Source organism: Siniperca chuatsi, linkage group LG15, assembly GCF_020085105.1.
Source record: "Siniperca chuatsi isolate FFG_IHB_CAS linkage group LG15, ASM2008510v1, whole genome shotgun sequence".
Taxonomy (NCBI): Eukaryota; Metazoa; Chordata; class Actinopteri; order Centrarchiformes; family Sinipercidae; genus Siniperca; species Siniperca chuatsi.
The window spans coordinates 19,185,492-19,202,404 of NC_058056.1; the positions used below are offsets into that span (position 1 = coordinate 19,185,492).

General features: G+C 39.8%; 3 protein-coding genes and 1 non-coding gene across 12 annotated transcripts in view; 3 read left to right on the plus strand and 1 right to left on the minus strand.

The window, feature by feature from the left end:
* Positions 1-919: 919 nt before the first annotated feature.
* atg9a (ATG9 autophagy related 9 homolog A (S. cerevisiae)) lies at positions 920-11,664 on the plus strand. 2 transcript variants are annotated; one of them, XM_044167262.1, is made up of 20 exons: positions 920-1,081; positions 1,413-1,468; positions 2,571-2,722; positions 2,852-2,895; positions 3,046-3,110; positions 3,274-3,423; positions 3,579-3,720; positions 3,997-4,137; positions 4,265-4,385; positions 4,556-4,731; positions 5,192-5,314; positions 5,630-5,817; positions 6,589-6,742; positions 7,401-7,580; positions 7,757-7,969; positions 8,089-8,321; positions 8,599-8,716; positions 8,887-9,157; positions 9,718-9,863; positions 9,956-11,664. In XM_044167262.1, exons 3-20 carry the CDS (start codon positions 2,620-2,622, stop codon positions 9,962-9,964), a joined length of 2,577 nt encoding a protein of 858 aa, XP_044023197.1. In that variant the 5' UTR covers positions 920-1,081; positions 1,413-1,468; positions 2,571-2,619; the 3' UTR covers positions 9,965-11,664. The 2 variants fall into 2 exon arrangements, with proteins under 2 accessions (XP_044023197.1, XP_044023198.1); XM_044167263.1 differs by lacking the exon at positions 920-1,081 and adding an exon at positions 1,182-1,200.
* On the minus strand, positions 10,708-15,164 carry zgc:112416 (uncharacterized protein LOC550509 homolog). 2 transcript variants are annotated; one of them, XM_044167264.1, is made up of 9 exons: positions 14,960-15,164; positions 14,765-14,821; positions 14,547-14,604; positions 14,102-14,175; positions 13,635-13,832; positions 13,245-13,359; positions 13,014-13,159; positions 12,672-12,901; positions 10,708-12,570 (listed from the first exon to the last, which is right to left on the minus strand). In XM_044167264.1, the coding sequence occupies exons 1-9, from the start codon at positions 14,972-14,974 to the stop codon at positions 12,552-12,554; spliced, it is 912 nt and encodes a 303-aa protein (XP_044023199.1). In that variant the 5' UTR covers positions 14,975-15,164; the 3' UTR covers positions 10,708-12,551. The 2 variants fall into 2 exon arrangements, with proteins under 2 accessions (XP_044023199.1, XP_044023200.1); XM_044167265.1 differs by having other exon boundaries at positions 14,761-14,821; positions 14,960-15,161.
* Positions 11,984-12,056, plus strand: trnak-uuu. The gene has a single exon. It is a non-coding gene; the product is annotated as a tRNA-Lys (tRNA).
* A 598-nt stretch (positions 15,165-15,762) lies between the features above and the next one.
* Positions 15,763-16,913, plus strand: part of pcnt (pericentrin) — a 38,671-nt gene continuing 37,520 nt past the window's right edge. For 6 of the 7 annotated variants that reach the window (XM_044167266.1, XM_044167267.1, XM_044167268.1 and 3 more), the window contains exon 1: positions 15,763-15,963. In XM_044167266.1, the coding sequence (XP_044023201.1) occupies positions 15,916-15,963 (48 nt within the window). In that variant the 5' untranslated portion in view covers positions 15,763-15,915. The remainder of the gene's footprint in view (positions 15,964-16,913) is intronic. The other variant, XM_044167270.1, reaches the window with a different exon arrangement.

Below are 16,913 nucleotides of genomic sequence, written 5' to 3' on the forward strand. Positions count from 1 at the left end.
TTCCCTGAACAAATTGCTCCAATTAAGCCCAAGTAACTATTAATGCATTATACATTTATTATTGGAAACTTTATTGTCCATATAAGTTGAATTGCATGCTTGCCTGTAGACAAAATTCACGTTTGCATGTTCAGCTGAACCTATGTGGACCCACTAAAACACTCTCTTACACTAGAAATAAATTGACATTAATTAATTGGAAGTGTAGCAATTGACAACTCTCTCTCTTTCCCCTGTAATTAGTACCAATTTACATTGTTCTCTCCAGGAAACTTCTTTGTAAAAATAGAATAAAGCATTACCCTTATTTTGATTTCTTTTACTGTACATGTCTGTCTGCACATATTGATTTATGTTGTTTCTCTTTTGAGCAAGCTATGGGGCGCAGTGTATATTAGGGATGACACATACCTAATTGCTATGATCATGTAGTACAGCTGATCGAAAGCAGTATTCTAATGACTCATGTTTCATTATATTTTAAGATATAAAACAACAAATAATTGATGAAAAAAATCTCATTAAAAGCTGTGTAATAACAGGAATTATCACATATATTATTATTAGTATTATTATTATTAGTTTTGATGTAGGCCTACATGTAGAATCTACCATGCAGCAGCATCACCAAGAGTACACTTGCAGTATGACAGTACCTCTGACAGTATTGTAGTGCTACTAAAAACGACCAGGCGGTGGTAGTAAACACCTATTATATTTTATACAGTCAATGGTAAAACACTCATTTAACCAGAGTGAATGAGAAGGCCGTCATGGAGGCTCATGCAGGGCGTGCATGAATGTGAGGGTGTCGTTGACTTCCCATAGCTACCAAACCCATTCTTAGAGCCCGCCTCTGGCTGCACCTGATTGGCTGCTGTTCTTACCGTTAGGGAACTCTTTTCCTGATTGGATAACGTTCCTGTCACTCAGCTGTGACAGACGCCACACTGCTAGCTGTTTCGAAAATGAAACTGGCGTCGAGGGAATTACAAGAATACGAAAACAAGACGGTTATCAGATAAAATCCCTGTAGATTCACTGTTTTGAAACGGCACAGCGGAGGCAGAAGTACCCAACGGTAAGGACTCCATGCGGCGGGATTTGAGAGGTGACATTTTTTGTGAGGGAGGCAGACAGGCCTGTGCTGTCAAGCCCCGACAACAACAACACCTGAACTAGTCCTCCTGTGTTGGCTTCGTACGTTGTTGTCTCGCTGCTAATTAACTACCAGTTTCAAACAGCTAGCTAGCTACTCATCAACAGTCAGCTATTTCTGTCATTTTCTGTGGACTTAGCCCTGTGCTGTACTGTATGTTTCCTCCGAATAGAAATATGGCAGAAAGTCTGTTGTGGTCTTAGCTTAGACTGAATAGGACATCTTTAAGGGAAATGTCTCTTCCTTTTTTCAGTTGGACATGTTGAGTAAACACCAGAGCTGGATAGGACGTACTGTACTGCAATGGAGGTAAGCATATTTCTGTAGCTGAGTGTTCCCAGTAAATAGATCATTAGTTTAATTTTACCATTTGTTTTTCAAGGCCCTGAAGTATCTCTTCCCACATACAGTATAAACAACATGTTGTTATCACTGTTGGGTAAGCCAACACTTTTATGTACAGTAAATAAGAAGGCTTATTGAGAAATATTTCGCTTCTTTTTAAGTAATTTTCTGCGCTGTGCCATTGTTTTGTTTTTTTGTACTGTATATGTTGTTTGTACTCCACACCATGTAATCATGGTCTTCATTCAATGCAATGTTAATCTGTGGAGTTTCTTTGGGATCTCCTGGTGACATTATTATCTACCTAGAGGCTTTAAGATTTTTGTCATAACTATAACTAAGTAGATATATTTTGAGACAGAAACCTTTGTCAGTTTGGTTGGTTTTAGTTTCTTAATTAGTTAGTTTCAGTCTAACTGACAAGGGCAGATAAAGGGGCTATACCACAAGTTTTATTTACACACTAGATACTCATTTTATTTGTACAACAGAAAATGTGACAATCTGTGAACATTATTATTGAATATATAAACGACCATCAGTCACAAACACACATTTATCATGCTTTTGGGGCTCCTTTTCTGTCTGCTCTCTCTGAAGACAGTTCAGTAGTCCAGGGTTGCATTTTCGACTGGCCTTTAACCAGGGAATCTAGATTTGAACCCCTTTGTCAGCAAGAATCCAACTCCGGGGTTGCTGCTCTGTTGCTCATCCTGACTTTCCCTCAGGAGGTTCAGGCAATGATTATTACTGAATAATGAATAAATCAATAATGAGTTACACTTTTATTATTATTAAGTGTTTTGGCCTCCAAAATCAAGGCTAATGTTGATGGTAAGGCCTCAATGGAGGCTGTAGCCCATACTACATGTTTTCCATAATGTAGGGTGTGTAAGTGTCAAAATGGGTTGATCATTAACCAACATATGATGTGTAAATCTTTCTCATTTTCTTCTTATATCACTTTCTTTTTCCCTTCTCCTCCTCATCATGTTTACCACTCATCTGTATATCTTCAACCCTCTTACCTTCCCCTCATCTCTTCCTGCCGTTCTCTGTGCTCCAGTCTGTAGCTGTGTGCTCGGCTAGTTGGTGAGACTGAAGCTGCTGTCACTATGGCGCATTTTGACACAGAGTACCAGCGCCTGGAGGCGTCCTACAGCGACTCTCCCCCTGGAGAGGAGAACCTGCTGATGCATGTGCCTGAAGGAGCCAAATGTAAATGACATGCATACACAATCACAAACAAATCATGAACTTATCACACAGAAAAACATCCTCCTCTTTTACACTGATAGTGATGCCTAACAACAACACTATTACTAATTTGTAATTAATCTTTTGCAGCCCAATGGCACCACATAGAAAACCTGGACCTGTTTTTCCAGAGAATATCCTTTTACATGGTATTGGCATGTATTCCTAATGTGTTGTGTCACCGACAACTGAATTGCACTTCATTGATTTTGCAGCCTTAATGTTTAACACAAATAAGATTGCTAACCTCAAATACATTTACAATATCCCTTAACGTCCATTACGTCTATAATCTGCACCAGAAGAATGGATTCACCTGTATGCTGCTGGGAGAGATCTTTGAGCTGGTGTATGTATCCTATCCACCAGAAATTATGTTTTTAAGGGAATCTCGTGTCTCTCTGTAAGAGGTTAATTTATGGCATAGAGCTTAGTGTGCCCCATAAGTATGTTTTCTTACTGTCTTTTCCTTTCTCCCCTGCCTCCTCCTCTTCCTTTCTTTCTCAATGCAGTCAGTTGCTGTTTGTGGTTGGCTTCACAGTGTTCCTAGCTAACTGTGTGGACTATGACATACTCTTTGCCAACAAGTTTGTAAATCACACTGATTCATCTAAAGTCACCTTGCCTGATGCCTTCCTCCCAGTGGATGTCTGCAGTGCCCGGTGAGTGTGACACCGTATTTAGTTAATGATGCAAAGAATCTACAATTGTAATTTTATTACGAGTGTGTGGCTGAGGATAGGTGTGATGATTGTTCAGAAGGGTGTTTGTGAGATACATACATCTTTGAATTGAAAGTGAATATTTTCTCCCACAGTATCCGAGACAATGCATTTGTGATATTCGTGCTGATGATCTCTGGGGTGTTTTGGCTACATCGCCTGGTCAAATTCATCTACAATGTCTGCTGCTACTGGGAGATCCGATCCTTCTACATCAACGCACTCAAGATGACCATGGTGAGTCACACAAAATTATGTCAGGAAATTCTTTTTTAGAGGGGTATTGAAGATTTGTTTTGTTTGCAGATTTATTAGATCAAATAGAATCATCCATCCATCCATCCATCCATTTTCTACCGCTTGGTCCCCGTTAGGGGGTCGCGGGTGACTGGAGCCTATCCCAGTGACTTCGGGCCTTAGGCAGGGCACACCCTGGACAGTGGCCAACTCGTCGCAGGGCGAACAAATAGAATCATTGTACCCACTAATCTGCACTGTGCTATTTCCTTTCAGTCAGAACTCCCCTATGCAACATGGCAGGAGGTTCAGGCCAGGATAGTGGAGATCCAGAAGGAACACCAGATCTGCATCCATAAAAAAGAACTGACAGAGCTTGACATTTACCACCGCATCCTCCGCTTTAAAAACTACATGGTGTGTACATTTGTGATGAAATGTTAATAACAGTTTGGTTGCTGAAATATTTATTTCTGACTACTACTTGCAAACATAATGAAACGGTGTGACCTCAAACCACAGCTTTCTTCCTGTACTTTGCTAGGTTGCCATGGTGAATAAATCACTCCTTCCTGTGCGATTTCGACTTCCTGCACTTGGGGAGAGTGTGTTCTACACCCGGGGTCTCAAATACAACTTTGAGCTCATCTTCTTTTGGGGGCCAGGTGTGTTCATGTTTGATGTGATTCATTATATATGCACATTATGTGTCTGCATTTCTATGGTGTCATATTCAGGTGAAATTAACTATTTGAATGCATGCACTCATATGTTTGCCAATTTGTTAAGGTTTAGAATTACAAAGGAGTCTTCTTTTTTCTTGGTTACTCTGTAGGCTCTCTTTTTGAAAATGAGTGGAGCCTGAAACCAGAGTACAAGAGAGGAGGTAACAGGGCTGAGCTGGCAGACAGGCTAGCATCCCGTATTCTGTGGATTGGGATTGCCAATCTGCTGCTGTGTCCAGTCATTCTGGTGTGGCAGATTCTCTATGCCTTCTTTAGTTACACAGAGGTAAGTGGTTCGCATGCATATACAAATAGGGCTGGAACTAATGATAATTTTTATTGTTGATTAATTGAGAAAATAATCGACAGATTAATCAATTAGTTGTTTAGAAAATGGTCAGAAAATGGCAGAAAATGGTGAAAAATGGCGATCAGTGTTTCCCAAAGCCCAAGATGACATCCTCAAATGTCTTGTTTTGTCCACAACCCAAAGATATTCACTTTACTGTCATAGAGGACTAAAGAAATGAGAAAATATTCACATTTAAGAAGCTGAAATCAGAGAATTTTGACTTTTCTTTTCTTAAAAAAAATTTACTCAAATCAATTAATTGATTATCAAAATAGTTGACAATTAATTTAATAGCTGACAACTAATCGATGAATCAGTCATTGCAGCTCTTTATACAAACAATTTATTTTTTCATTTAGTGCGCTAGACAATAGTTTGTTGTGTGTGTGACTAGGTGATCAAGCGAGAGCCTGGTTCTCTGGGAGCGAGATGCTGGTCGCTGTATGGTCGATGTTACCTGCGTCACTTCAATGAGTTGGACCACGAGCTCATGTCACGCCTCAGCAAAGGTTACAAGGTCAGCTTATCTCCTGCAAACAGTTGATGCTCATAAGTGGCTTCTCCTTTGAAACCTAGTTCTTAACTCTGCAACATTTTATAACACTGACGTTATTTTTCTTTAAATTAATTCCAGAAACATGTCTGTACATGGCAGTGCAAAACATCACTTAACATTAACATGGTTTTGTATTAATATCATGCTCTTAATGCTTATACTGGTGCCTCTCATCCATTGCCTGTAGAATTAATAATAATAATTAATAATAATAATAATAATAAGTCTGTTTCCTCCTTTTATCTCTTCCTCTTCCTCTGTTTCTATTTCATTCAGGCTGCATCCAAGTATATGAACTGTTTCCTCTCACCACTGCTGACGGTGGTTGCCAAAAATGTAGCGTTTTTTGCCGGGTCTCTTCTGGCTGTCCTCATCGCCCTGACTATCTATGATGAGGACGTTCTTGCAGTGGAACATGTTCTCTCGTCAATCACTCTGCTTGGAGTGTGTATCACAGTCTGCAGGTAGGGATAAGTGTCACCCAGTTAATCTGTGTGCTGTTCTCATCTATCTAAATACACATGTGCATAACTTGATTTAATGGTTTTATTTACACAGCCTGCAGCAGCTTATCATTGCAATTGTATAAACAACTAAAATAGCTAAAATACTTTACACTAGATGCACTAGATCATTATTAATCGGCCATTAAATAATAGCTTTGTCACTATAAAACTGATATGAAATGGCAAATATCAGATACAAATACAAAACATGAATATAAGACACAAATCTTCAACTACGTGGAACGTTAGGGAGCCATTTCTTTATTAAAGCTTTCCAGAGTTGTAATCCCTTTAATGCTCTTCGGCAGCTTATATTGCTGTGCAACTGATGAGCATAAGAGGGTTTCCTTCCTTAAGTAGCTCTCGACTATTTGAAGTCTGTTAATATCTCTCAATGGAAATAATTTAATATTTGGGAACATTCCCATGAATTGAACTGTGAGGGGAAAATTCCGTTCTGTCCATAAAATTCTGTCTCGTACCTTCAACCATCCAAGACACTCAAGAATCCATCAGAAATATCACAGGTAGATTTTGAACTAATTGTGATTTTTCTTTTTTGAGAAATTGTTTGTAATATTACTTAATAAGAATGTTTCAGTCTTGTAAACTCCATACTTATAGTTATCGAGTACATTTCCACAAAGTAGTTAAATCTTAGTCTTTGATTTTGATCATCTTAAGCTGTAAGAGTAACTTCCTTTACTCTCTCACTCTCTCTCTCTTCAGATCATTTATTCCAGATAAGCACATGGTGTTTTGTCCTGAGCAGCTGTTGCGGGTTATCCTGGCTCATATCCACTACATGCCTGACCACTGGCAGGGCAATGCACATAGATATGAGACCCGTGACCAGTTCTCCCAGCTCTTCCAGTACAAAGCAGTGAGTATGACTACTGAACTGGGAATTAATATCAAGACTCATGATAATTACAAGGGAATTAACTTGTCAGAACTGTGCTATATAGGCCTTTTCCATTGTAGACATTTTAACATGTCGTAACCCGAAAATCTTAGGTGTAATTAATTAACATTAATGATCGCATTTATATATGCCAATTTCAGGGCCCTGCTAGTGCTACTATGCAAACTGCCTCATGGACATGGCTTTCTGGGACAGTTATACGCATTCAAGCCATCATTAATGTTGTTACTTACACCTATAGTTATTTGTCCAACACACAGCTTCTTTTCTCTAATGCAGAGCTTTACCCTCATTCCGTTATTTGCATTCATGTCTCAGAGAGACTAGTAAAATTACAGGTTTCTGCTGTTAGCTATTAAGCAGATCCACTGAAGCAGTAGGGGTCTTAGTGTGATGCTGAGAAGCTCCCAGATTTTCCCAGCTGGAGGCATTCGGAATCTTTAATCATAAAGTCACAAGTGTTCCTCAAGACTGCAATCAAAATGAATGTGCCATTTTAAATACCATGTTTCAGTTTATGAATCAGAGGTTCAGTATACCTTTGATGTGCTTGCTGAACCCTACTCTGCTACCCAAGTGCACAGTGTTATACCTTTCCCCTCTGTTTTTCTTCCAGGTGTTTATTCTAGAGGAGTTGATAAGTCCAGTGGTGACTCCCATCATCCTGATCTTCTGTCTGAGGAGGAAGTCTCTGGAGATCATTGATTTCTTCAGGAATTTTACTGTGGAGGTGGTCGGGGTAGGAGACACTTGCTCCTTTGCCCAGATGGACATCAGGCAGCATGGACACCCTGCGGTGAGGGACTGCCACATTAAGTGCAGCCACACAGACATACACAGATGAAGACACACTTGAAAATACCTAAATACTTGTCTATAGACTGTGTGACATGCATTAGACTCATTCATTCAAAAGTGAAATATGAGTGAATGAGAGAGTCTGTGGGTTGACCCTCTCTTCTCCCTCTGTAGTGGATGTCCGAGGGGAAGACAGAGGCATCTATCTACCAACAGGCAGAGGATGGGAAGACGGAGTTATCTCTGATGCATTTTGCCATCACTAACCCCCAGTGGCAGCCACCTCAGGAGACCACACACTTCATCAGCCAGCTGAAAGAACGAGTTCACAGAGAGGCCACAGGGGCTCCTTCAGACACTCATCCACTCTCACTGTCTGAGTCTGAGGTACAGTGATAAACTAACATTCATGCTCAAGTATCACAGTGGTCATAGGTTAAACTTAATACATCTTAAGAGGTAAAAACAGATTTACTCTCTTGTCTATCGCTCTTTCTCTCTCGTAGCCAAGGAGCCTCATTGCAAACCTCTTGGGAGGTCCCTCTACGCTGGCCTCCATTCATTTCGGCGGGGATGGCTCTTTGACCAATCATGCAGCAGCTGGCATAAGTGATGGGGCATCTGCCTTACGCTCCCTTTCCCCAATCAGCAGCAGTCTTCACCTGAGAGGCAGTTTGAGTGCAGCGCACAGGGCAGCTGGCCACACTTCAGCCATGAGCAAAGCAATGGCAGGCTCTGGGTAGGAAAATTCTCCTTCTGAATTATGCCTCAACTCAATTCCTTTTCAGGCTACATCTTTCTGTCCAACACTAAATTTTACTTAGCTGCTGGATGAAAACTCACAGTTCAAAGTGCAAAATCTAGCATACCACATTTGCCAGAGCTTTGTCATGGATAACCTAGCTTAAACCCTAATTTATATTCAGTATTTTCCGTTCTTTTTCTCATCTTCTTATCCATATCAGCTCCTTTTCATGTCCTCATTTTCTCCACATTTTTGCTTTCTCTTTCTGTAGGACTGATGCCCGAACTGTGAGCTCAGGCAGCAGTGCATGGGAGGGTCAACTCACCAGTTTGGTCCTGTCAGAGTATGCCTCCACTGAGATGAGCATCCATGCACTTTACATGCATGAGGTAATTGTGTGTGAGCATGTGCGGGAAGAGAGTTGAGGACTTCTGTAGAAGTCATAAACTGAATGAACACAGTGTGTGCCCACATTTGTCTTGTCATCCTGAATATCTCACAGATTTTCTCCATCCTGGGTCCTATCCATTCTTCCTCCTATTTATTTTTTTCCTTGTAGCTACACAAGCAGCAGTCCCGTGGCGAGCTATCCCGTCACACATGGCACAGGCAGGAGAGTGACGAAAGCAGTGACAGCGTCCCCGATGAAGCGAGGAGCGAACCCCACCTTCACTCCAGACATTTCCCACGCTCACACACTTTCCCCACCACAGTCCCCAGTCCCAGTGCTATTCCCACTTCAGCTTCAGCCACCTGCAGTACCACCCTGGGCCATGGGGGGGCTTCATCACAGAGCAGCACCCAGCAGCACTACAGTGGACCTACCATAGGTACCTATCTTTTTGATCAGCTCTCCATGTTTCACACCAAATAGATTTGAATGGAATTTTATTTAATGATCCAGTCGGACTTTTAACAGCATGAGAGTGATTTTCACCTCTCTCTTTCATCACTTCATAATTGCACTAAGTCCTTACTTTTCCAATATTGTTCTGCACTCCTTGCAGCACCATTATTTTAACAAATGAAGACAAGTTGAGTACAAGTACAAATACACCTCTAGAAAATGAGTACATTTTAGAAAGAGACATGGGATCAGCTTAGGACAGGAAATATTGTATTGTAAGGTGATGTGGTATGTATAAAATAGAAAAACATTCTCAACCTTGGGTGAGTGAGTAGTTAAATTTCTCACTCTGAATATTTACTAAAGTCTACCTCAGTTTATCTCACACTGGCTTAGTATAAGAACTACAGGGCTTTCGGAGTATTTCACCATTTGTTTAAATGATGACTGAGGACTGTTTACAGCACAGTAGCTGTACAAGTGCTATACAGATCAGTGTTAATTGCTGACACTTTTCAACTATGCTGTCTTTCTGTTTTCCAGACTCTTTTGGTTTAGGGGGAAAAGTAGTGAGGTCGGCCCGTGTGCCCATGGGAGGGTGGGCACAGGAGGGTCAGGCAGCACCACGACACCATGAACCACTACCAGAGGAGAGCTCAGAGGATGAAATGCCTCCTCACATACACAAGGTGAATGTTGTTTGTGTGTGATTGCAATAGCAATGTTAATTTGCCTGTGTGCACTTCAAATGGACAACTTTGTTCTCTTTCTCTCACTTTAGGTTACATAACCAAGCCATGTGAATATGTATCAGCATCCCACCCTCCATAGATTAAAAAAACACACATCCTCGTCCTTGACCAAACCTTTGTCCAGGATTGACCATCTGATCTAACACGGATGAAGATGGACACGTGCAAGAGTGGTGTACTATGATCACTACAAACACTTAACTGGACAAGTTACCATTGATGCCACCTCAGCCATTCAAAGATACTAAATGATTTACTACATACCTAGACAGGGTATATATATAATCTGAATTTGTGCATCAGAAGAGGACCTACAGGATCAAGTTATTTCTAATAGCCATTGATATCATCAGATTACACTACGCTCTTTTATATTGTCAAAAGATTACACAATGAAAGTACATGTGTTGCTGCGATGTAAACAAAACTTGTGAACACGTCAGCACTACTGGAAGCATCTTTGACACTTTGTCCACTGTAGAAAAATACAAAACAATTTGCCCAAAATGTGATCACAATAATCCAGTTTGTGCTATCTGTATTGTTTCCCTCTTTTACAAATCAGATGCCAAGAGAAGTGATATTTGAAGAATGTATGGTGTCTCTCTAACAATAACAGCATTCACCAAAATGTGTTCACATAGACGCTGGTAACACACTGACTTTCATTATGTGCATCTATTCTTGTACCAATAGCAGGAGGTTATGTATCCTACCCTGTGCTCTGTATTTCACCTTGCATTCTGCCTCTTCGCAAAACATATGAAGGCCGCAAATAGTATCAAATTCACCTTACATTTTTTAATAACATATTTCACTCCTTAGGGATTTTTTCTTATTGCATTACAAAGATCATGTGAAATTTCTAAAATGTTCTGAAGCTTTTCGCAGAGTCTGGCTCTGTTTGCACAGATAGATGCTTGTTTAAAAGTGAATTGTATAGCATAGCCCGGTATTCTGCACGCACACATGCACTGTGTAAATAAATGTTATCAGGTTATGTCATATGTCAATCATTCAGAATATTGAATTAATCAAATTTACATAATTATATGGCCAACATTTTGCAATGTGTGACCAGAGATGCTGTATGCAAGCATCTGATTTAACCCAGCTTTTTATTGTTAACCATTCAATATTTTTCAACAGACTTGCAAAAGAGCGCAGGCGCAGAAAACAAACAAGGCTGTTTTAAGCATGTAATATTGAATTCTGTGCCATACAAAAATCCCTCAAGCACAAGTGCATGACCATCATCCACACATTCTTCTAAAGAGTTGTATGTCATCCTCACAGTAAGAATATTGTTCCATGAACATCCTCCACATTAGCTTAATCACAGCATGACTTGCCCCTGTACCCCCGTCATTAAGCCGCATTTCTTTAAAAAAAGAAGTATGCACTTTAATAATTTGTTAATGCAGAGGGTGTCACTTTTTTGTATGTATATGTTTTCGTATATATTTTTATTTTATTTATCAAAGGGACGTGCCATGATGACAGTAGTAAATCAAGGTTGTATTTTATGTAATGCATTTGAATCGTGATAAAGAGGCACTGTCACTTCTACCCGAGACTGATAATATGGTCAAGGATATAGTGATTCAGTGCGTTACGTTAAACATTAAGTTACGTTAAACGCGACTGTGTTGGGAGGTTCTGTGTTGTGTGTTTTATAGATCTTGTAAAATACCATTTTGTACAGCTGTAAATTCATCAAATAAAGACAAGGCAATGATTTTGTGTGTAGCGTAAAAAAAAACAACTAACACGACAAAATGACATGGACAGTGACTGACTGAATATTCCTACTGCATTGCAAAGTCGCTTTACCTGCTATATTTTACATGTGCGTTCAAACATAGCGGTTACGTTACCAGTCACGTGTGTATAGTTAGCCTAAGTTAGCATACGACTATCTTACTACTTTTGGTAGCTAGCTCGCGTTAGTTGCATACAGAACGCTCTAATGTTATGGAGACGGAAAGAATATACATAATAGATATAAATATTCTATAATATATTCTATAACAACCCGAAACACAACCTCAACAAGGGCCCGGATAGCTCAGTCGGTAGAGCATCAGACTTTTAATCTGAGGGTCCAGGGTTCAAGTCCCTGTTCGGGCGTCGATCTTTTTCTTTTTTTAAATTTTGTCCCATTTCCAGCTGCTGTTATGAAGGAACTTTCACCTTACACGTTATATATACATGTGCTAACTTTGACCTAACGTTGATTGATATTACCAATGGTTTATTTAGTTAGGTTAACTTTAACACTAGTCTAACTTAGTTAACTAACGTTAGCTTAGGGGTAAATGTTTTTGGTCAGGTTAATATGCTACAACTTAAATAGCGAGTACACGTAAATGTTTATGTTATTCGGATGTTTCCAACGGAATTTATTATTTAAAATTTTGGAAACTTTCAAGAATAAGCAACTTCTCCATTAGATGCTATTCCATTAGTGCATGTGCGATGTAAGCCCCTCCTCCTCCTCCTCTGAAGTGTTTGGTTGCTTTTAGGTTTCATGCAGTCAGGGCTTCACTTCCAACCATACAGTCTATGCTTCCAACAAGTTTTCTGTGTACCATGCAGTTTCAATTCAGGAACAACAAGGGACTCTCAGAGTGAAATCTGAGTCCTGTAAAGACACACAAACACAAATGTGTTTGTTTTTAAAAATTAATAAAAATAATTCTCAATGTGTGTATTTTAGCACATAAAGTACACAATGAACCTTACCCATTAAGTGGTGGGAGTGTGAAAGGGGCTGTTACATGGTGTATGGCGGGTAGATGTCCCGCTGCTTGTTCTGCTGGGACAGATGACACCCCTGGTAGCCATGTAGGGTGGCTGATGGGAGGCAGCTGTGGTGCTGCAAGGCTAGGACCATAGTGATGATGATGATGGATAGCACTTCCTCTTGGTTTGACATCTGACCTTACAAAAATAGGATTTCCCTGGTAACTGTCCTAGAAATACAGATTTGGGACAATTTTGTAAAGGGTCAGAGTTGAGACTTTTTGCTTTGTCTTTATGTGTGTGTGTGTGTGTGTGTGTGTGTGTGTGTGTGTGTGTGTGTACCTGCTCAAGATATGTAGTATGAGGGGTGCATTGACTGGGCCCTCCAGGTGGCGACAGAGCCATAGGAGGCATAGCTTTCAGCATCATATTGTGCATTATGATCTGGTGCATCTGGGCATTTTGCATCAGCATCAATTCCACCATGTCTAGCATGCAAAATACACATACATGTACAAACATATGAATACAGGGAGACTCAAATAAGATAGATCTCTACTTGCTGTTGCATACCCTCTTTGATGCTGCCTGAGCGTGGTGGAGGGTAGGGCTGAGGTGGGGGGATCTGAGTAATCAGAGGCTGCTGTTGTGGCAGCTGTTGTATGATGGTAGCAGGCTGCTGGGGTAGCTTCAGAGAGAAAGAAAGACAGGGGGGAATAATTGCTTCTTGTGCATATTTAATTTGCACTATTCTTACACTATACTTGAACTCATTGCAAGTCAACCAGAATAGCAGTGTCAGTATAAATACCTAATGTGAAAAGAAATAGATGGGCAAAAATAGAAGAGAAGAAGGGGATCGGGAAGAGGAAAAGAAGATTAAATACACTTAACAGACATAGAAACAGAATAACAGATCTGGGGAATTGGGCGTGTTTTTGAGATTAATGCTGAGTGTCTCACAGTCTGTTGGATGATGCGTGGAGGCTGAGGCTGAGGCAGGGCAGGCGGTGGAGGGGGTAGGAAGGGCAGAACAGGGGCCGGCTGCTGAAGTGGGAGGGGTGGAGGCGGCTGAGGGGCAGTGATGAAATGCGACTTGTACTGTTTTTGTGACCCTCCCCAGGTGTGAGGTCTGTGGAGATCCTCTAACATGTGCTGCTCCTATACAGAAGATACCAAATATAAACAAAACACAAACAATTATACACTTCTCACAATGAAAAAAGACTAAATGCTTAAGACACTGGTTAACTGCTCAAAGTTATTAGTTAATGTCTTTTGTCTTTCTCTTGCACTAGGTTTCTAGTTTTCATCTTAATGTCTGAATGCAGGTACGTAAGCAATTATATTAATATGTTAATAAATAGAAATGTGTATTCTTGGAATAAGATAAAGATAAACAAAGACAAAGATAAAGATTTTGTACAAACCCTAAGTCTTTGGAGTAGGTCCTGCTTGCGCCTCAGTGCACGGTGCAATTGATCCAACTGTCCATCATAACTCCCTGAACATACAAAATCATGTTCTCAGAAACTACTCCCATAACTTTTTATTTTTCCCCATGTCTGCCTCTTCTACTTGCTCTAATATCTTGTTCTGAAGTAAATAAAATTCCTTACACCTTTTTCATCAGCTCCCAAGACTCCTCCTTAGTGCTCAACTTCATATCCAGTTAATACCAGGTTCATTTCATCACTAAGTGTATTTACAGTATGTTAGCTTAGTATATTCTTCATTTTCCATCTTGGGAAGTCATTCTTAGTATCAGCTAAATGTCTATAATGGAGAATGTAAATGTTTCTGTTAAGGGCAGGTTAAGCTGATACCTTCTACAGTTCAAAATTCTTCATCACAAAAAAGTCTTTGTTATCTTACTTGCAGACTGGGCAGACTCTGCTCTGTAGTCCATATTATGCTTTTCGTTTTCCAGTTTCTAGAAATGTAAGTAAAGAATATTTCTGTAAAATTCTCAAGAAAAGCAGGAAAAAAGGAATGCTGAACTATTTCACTTGAGAATACTAAATGGCCAAAGTAAATGAAGTTCAAGCAATATCTTTCCACCTGAATAAATTGTAGACTAGCCTCTTACCTACCTTCTCCAGCAGTTTGAGTTTGAGTCTTGTCATCTGATCAACCACAGAACTGCTATGCTAAAAGATTTCACAACGGAGTGTCATTGAAACATTTTCTGTGTGCTGGAATGAACATAATTGGTTGAAATTCTACACACAAACATACAACTGACATGCAAATATATTGCAAATATATGCTTTTAATATCTCATTTACCTGAAATCTTGGCATTTGGAGTCACAGAGACTATGTACACTTGTGTGTTTGAGTCAAGACTAAAGCCAGACAGTGGTTGCCATGGGACACACCTGTTTAACACTGGGACCTAACCATGACTTGCATAACTACTTGGTTTCTATGCGGAGAAAGAGTAGAGGGAGTGAGACTTTCGACATCAAATAACCTTACCAGAGTAGTTCAGATCCTATTTTCTATTGATTTGTTGTTGTTTTTTAAAATACATTAAAGAACATGACTACAGGCCAGGCTACAGTACCCAATGGGGTTCAGTCACTGGAAATAAACTGAAATGTCCTGCTCGGATATATTCTGGGATGATTTAATCTAGAAATACATAGATAACTAGATAGATAGGTGTATTAATTAAAGGTAACCTACAAATAACACAAAAGATTACAATTGTTGTCATGGTTTCAGCAAATGTAATCTGAATGGTGGTAACCTTTTGACCCAGTTTTGTAAGACATACTTCTTTGTAACCATATCTTAGTCGTCATAAGTTAGGTTGTTCCATTGCCATAGAAACTCATCAGCCAGTGGAGGATTCTGTACATTCACTTTCAAAAACATCGAAGTGAGTGGACGCATATTATGTATTAGCCTGTCCTGATTGGCTACAAGCTGGCTATAGCTGTGCTGTACAAGAACGGCGGTGGTGTATTAGTTATGCGGGAATATATTCAAGCGACGCGAATTCCATTGGCTGAAGGCGTGGAACGTAATGATTTGATTGGTCCGTTCATTCAGGGAAACTCGATAAGGGCGGAGTTGAAATGACTTGGCGGCCATATTGAATATTATCTGTTGACAGTTGTGTCTCAAGGTAGCTCAAAGATTTTGTTTTAGCTAACTTATGCTAGAAGTCTGTTGTGCTTTTTAGTTGAATTAGGACTTATGTCCTAAACTTTTTATGGTTTTATTTAAACCAAAAGATGGATGAAGATGAACGGCAGAGGAAACTGGAAGCTGGGAGAGCTAAGGTTTGTTGCTAACATTTAACGCACGCTAATACTGAATGTTAGCAGTTAACGCTAGCTAACTCTTTTGTCATAGCGTTTGTCCACTGCTAACTATACGCACCTCTAAAATTATTCTACGTTTTGTTTCTCGTTGCTAAGATTCCATTTGCCCGTTAAATCACAGGCACTCGTAATTTTACTCATTTGGCGCGCATATGCCGCGGGTTGATCATTAGCTGAGGTTGTACATAGCTAAATATAACAATAACATTTATGGAGTAGTTTACTCGGCTAACTTAATTAATTGAATCACTTCGTATACCCTTGAAGTCCAGCAGAGACGACAGATGCACTTATTTACAAGGACGAGGGAAATTTGTTTCTAATCTGTAAAATTTATTTTTCGTTTACATATTTCAAGGTGTTATGTTCGAGCTGTGTCAAGGCACATTGCAGGTGCATCCGATTTTTCGAGTTATTTTTTTCTTTCATGTAGTAATTGCATTTGGAGAAAACGTGCTTTTTGCATCCCAGTATACAAGCAAATTTTTTAACAGCCATTACAACTTTCACCAACATAAAGACACTATTTTACAGCTATAAAATGGGCTTAATAAAAGGGGTCTATAAGTGTAATATATGGCACAGTCTCAGCCTTGAAAACAATAAAATGACTTATTTCAGAATTCCAGTGTTAGTTGTTAGATGGCCATTCTTATCATGCTCTTTTTAGCTCCCCACAGCTGTTTAAACAAGTAGTATTAAGTTGTATCTAAGTGACACTTGCAAGAACTGATGACTGTATGGTGGTCATAAGAAATAGAGTATCCCCTATGGTATTTTTTTCACCAGTCTGAAAATTGCTACTGTGGTGTTGCCAAAATAGAAAAGGCAAGCAGCTGTTTTTACTTCAGTGGGAGGGCATATTAGTAATGGGCCAATAATCAAGAATGGCCTGCCCTGTATTGACA

Excerpts from the sequence above, each read along its gene's own strand:
- zgc:112416 (XM_044167264.1), bottom strand. Across the intron at positions 13,833-14,101 it reads ACCTACTCCAAAGACTTAGG|GAGCAGCACATGTTAGAGGA; the intron begins GTTTGTACAAAA and ends TCTTCTGTATAG. Across the intron at positions 12,902-13,013 it reads ATACTACATATCTTGAGCAG|GACAGTTACCAGGGAAATCC; the intron begins GTACACACACAC and ends CTGTATTTCTAG.
- atg9a (XM_044167262.1), top strand. The coding sequence starts at position 2,620 with ATGGCGCATTTTGACACAGAGTACCAGCGCCTGGAGGCGTCCTACAGC. Across the intron at positions 7,970-8,088 it reads TCTCACTGTCTGAGTCTGAG|CCAAGGAGCCTCATTGCAAA; the intron begins GTACAGTGATAA and ends TCTCTCTCGTAG. Across the intron at positions 9,158-9,717 it reads CTACAGTGGACCTACCATAG|ACTCTTTTGGTTTAGGGGGA; the intron begins GTACCTATCTTT and ends TCTGTTTTCCAG.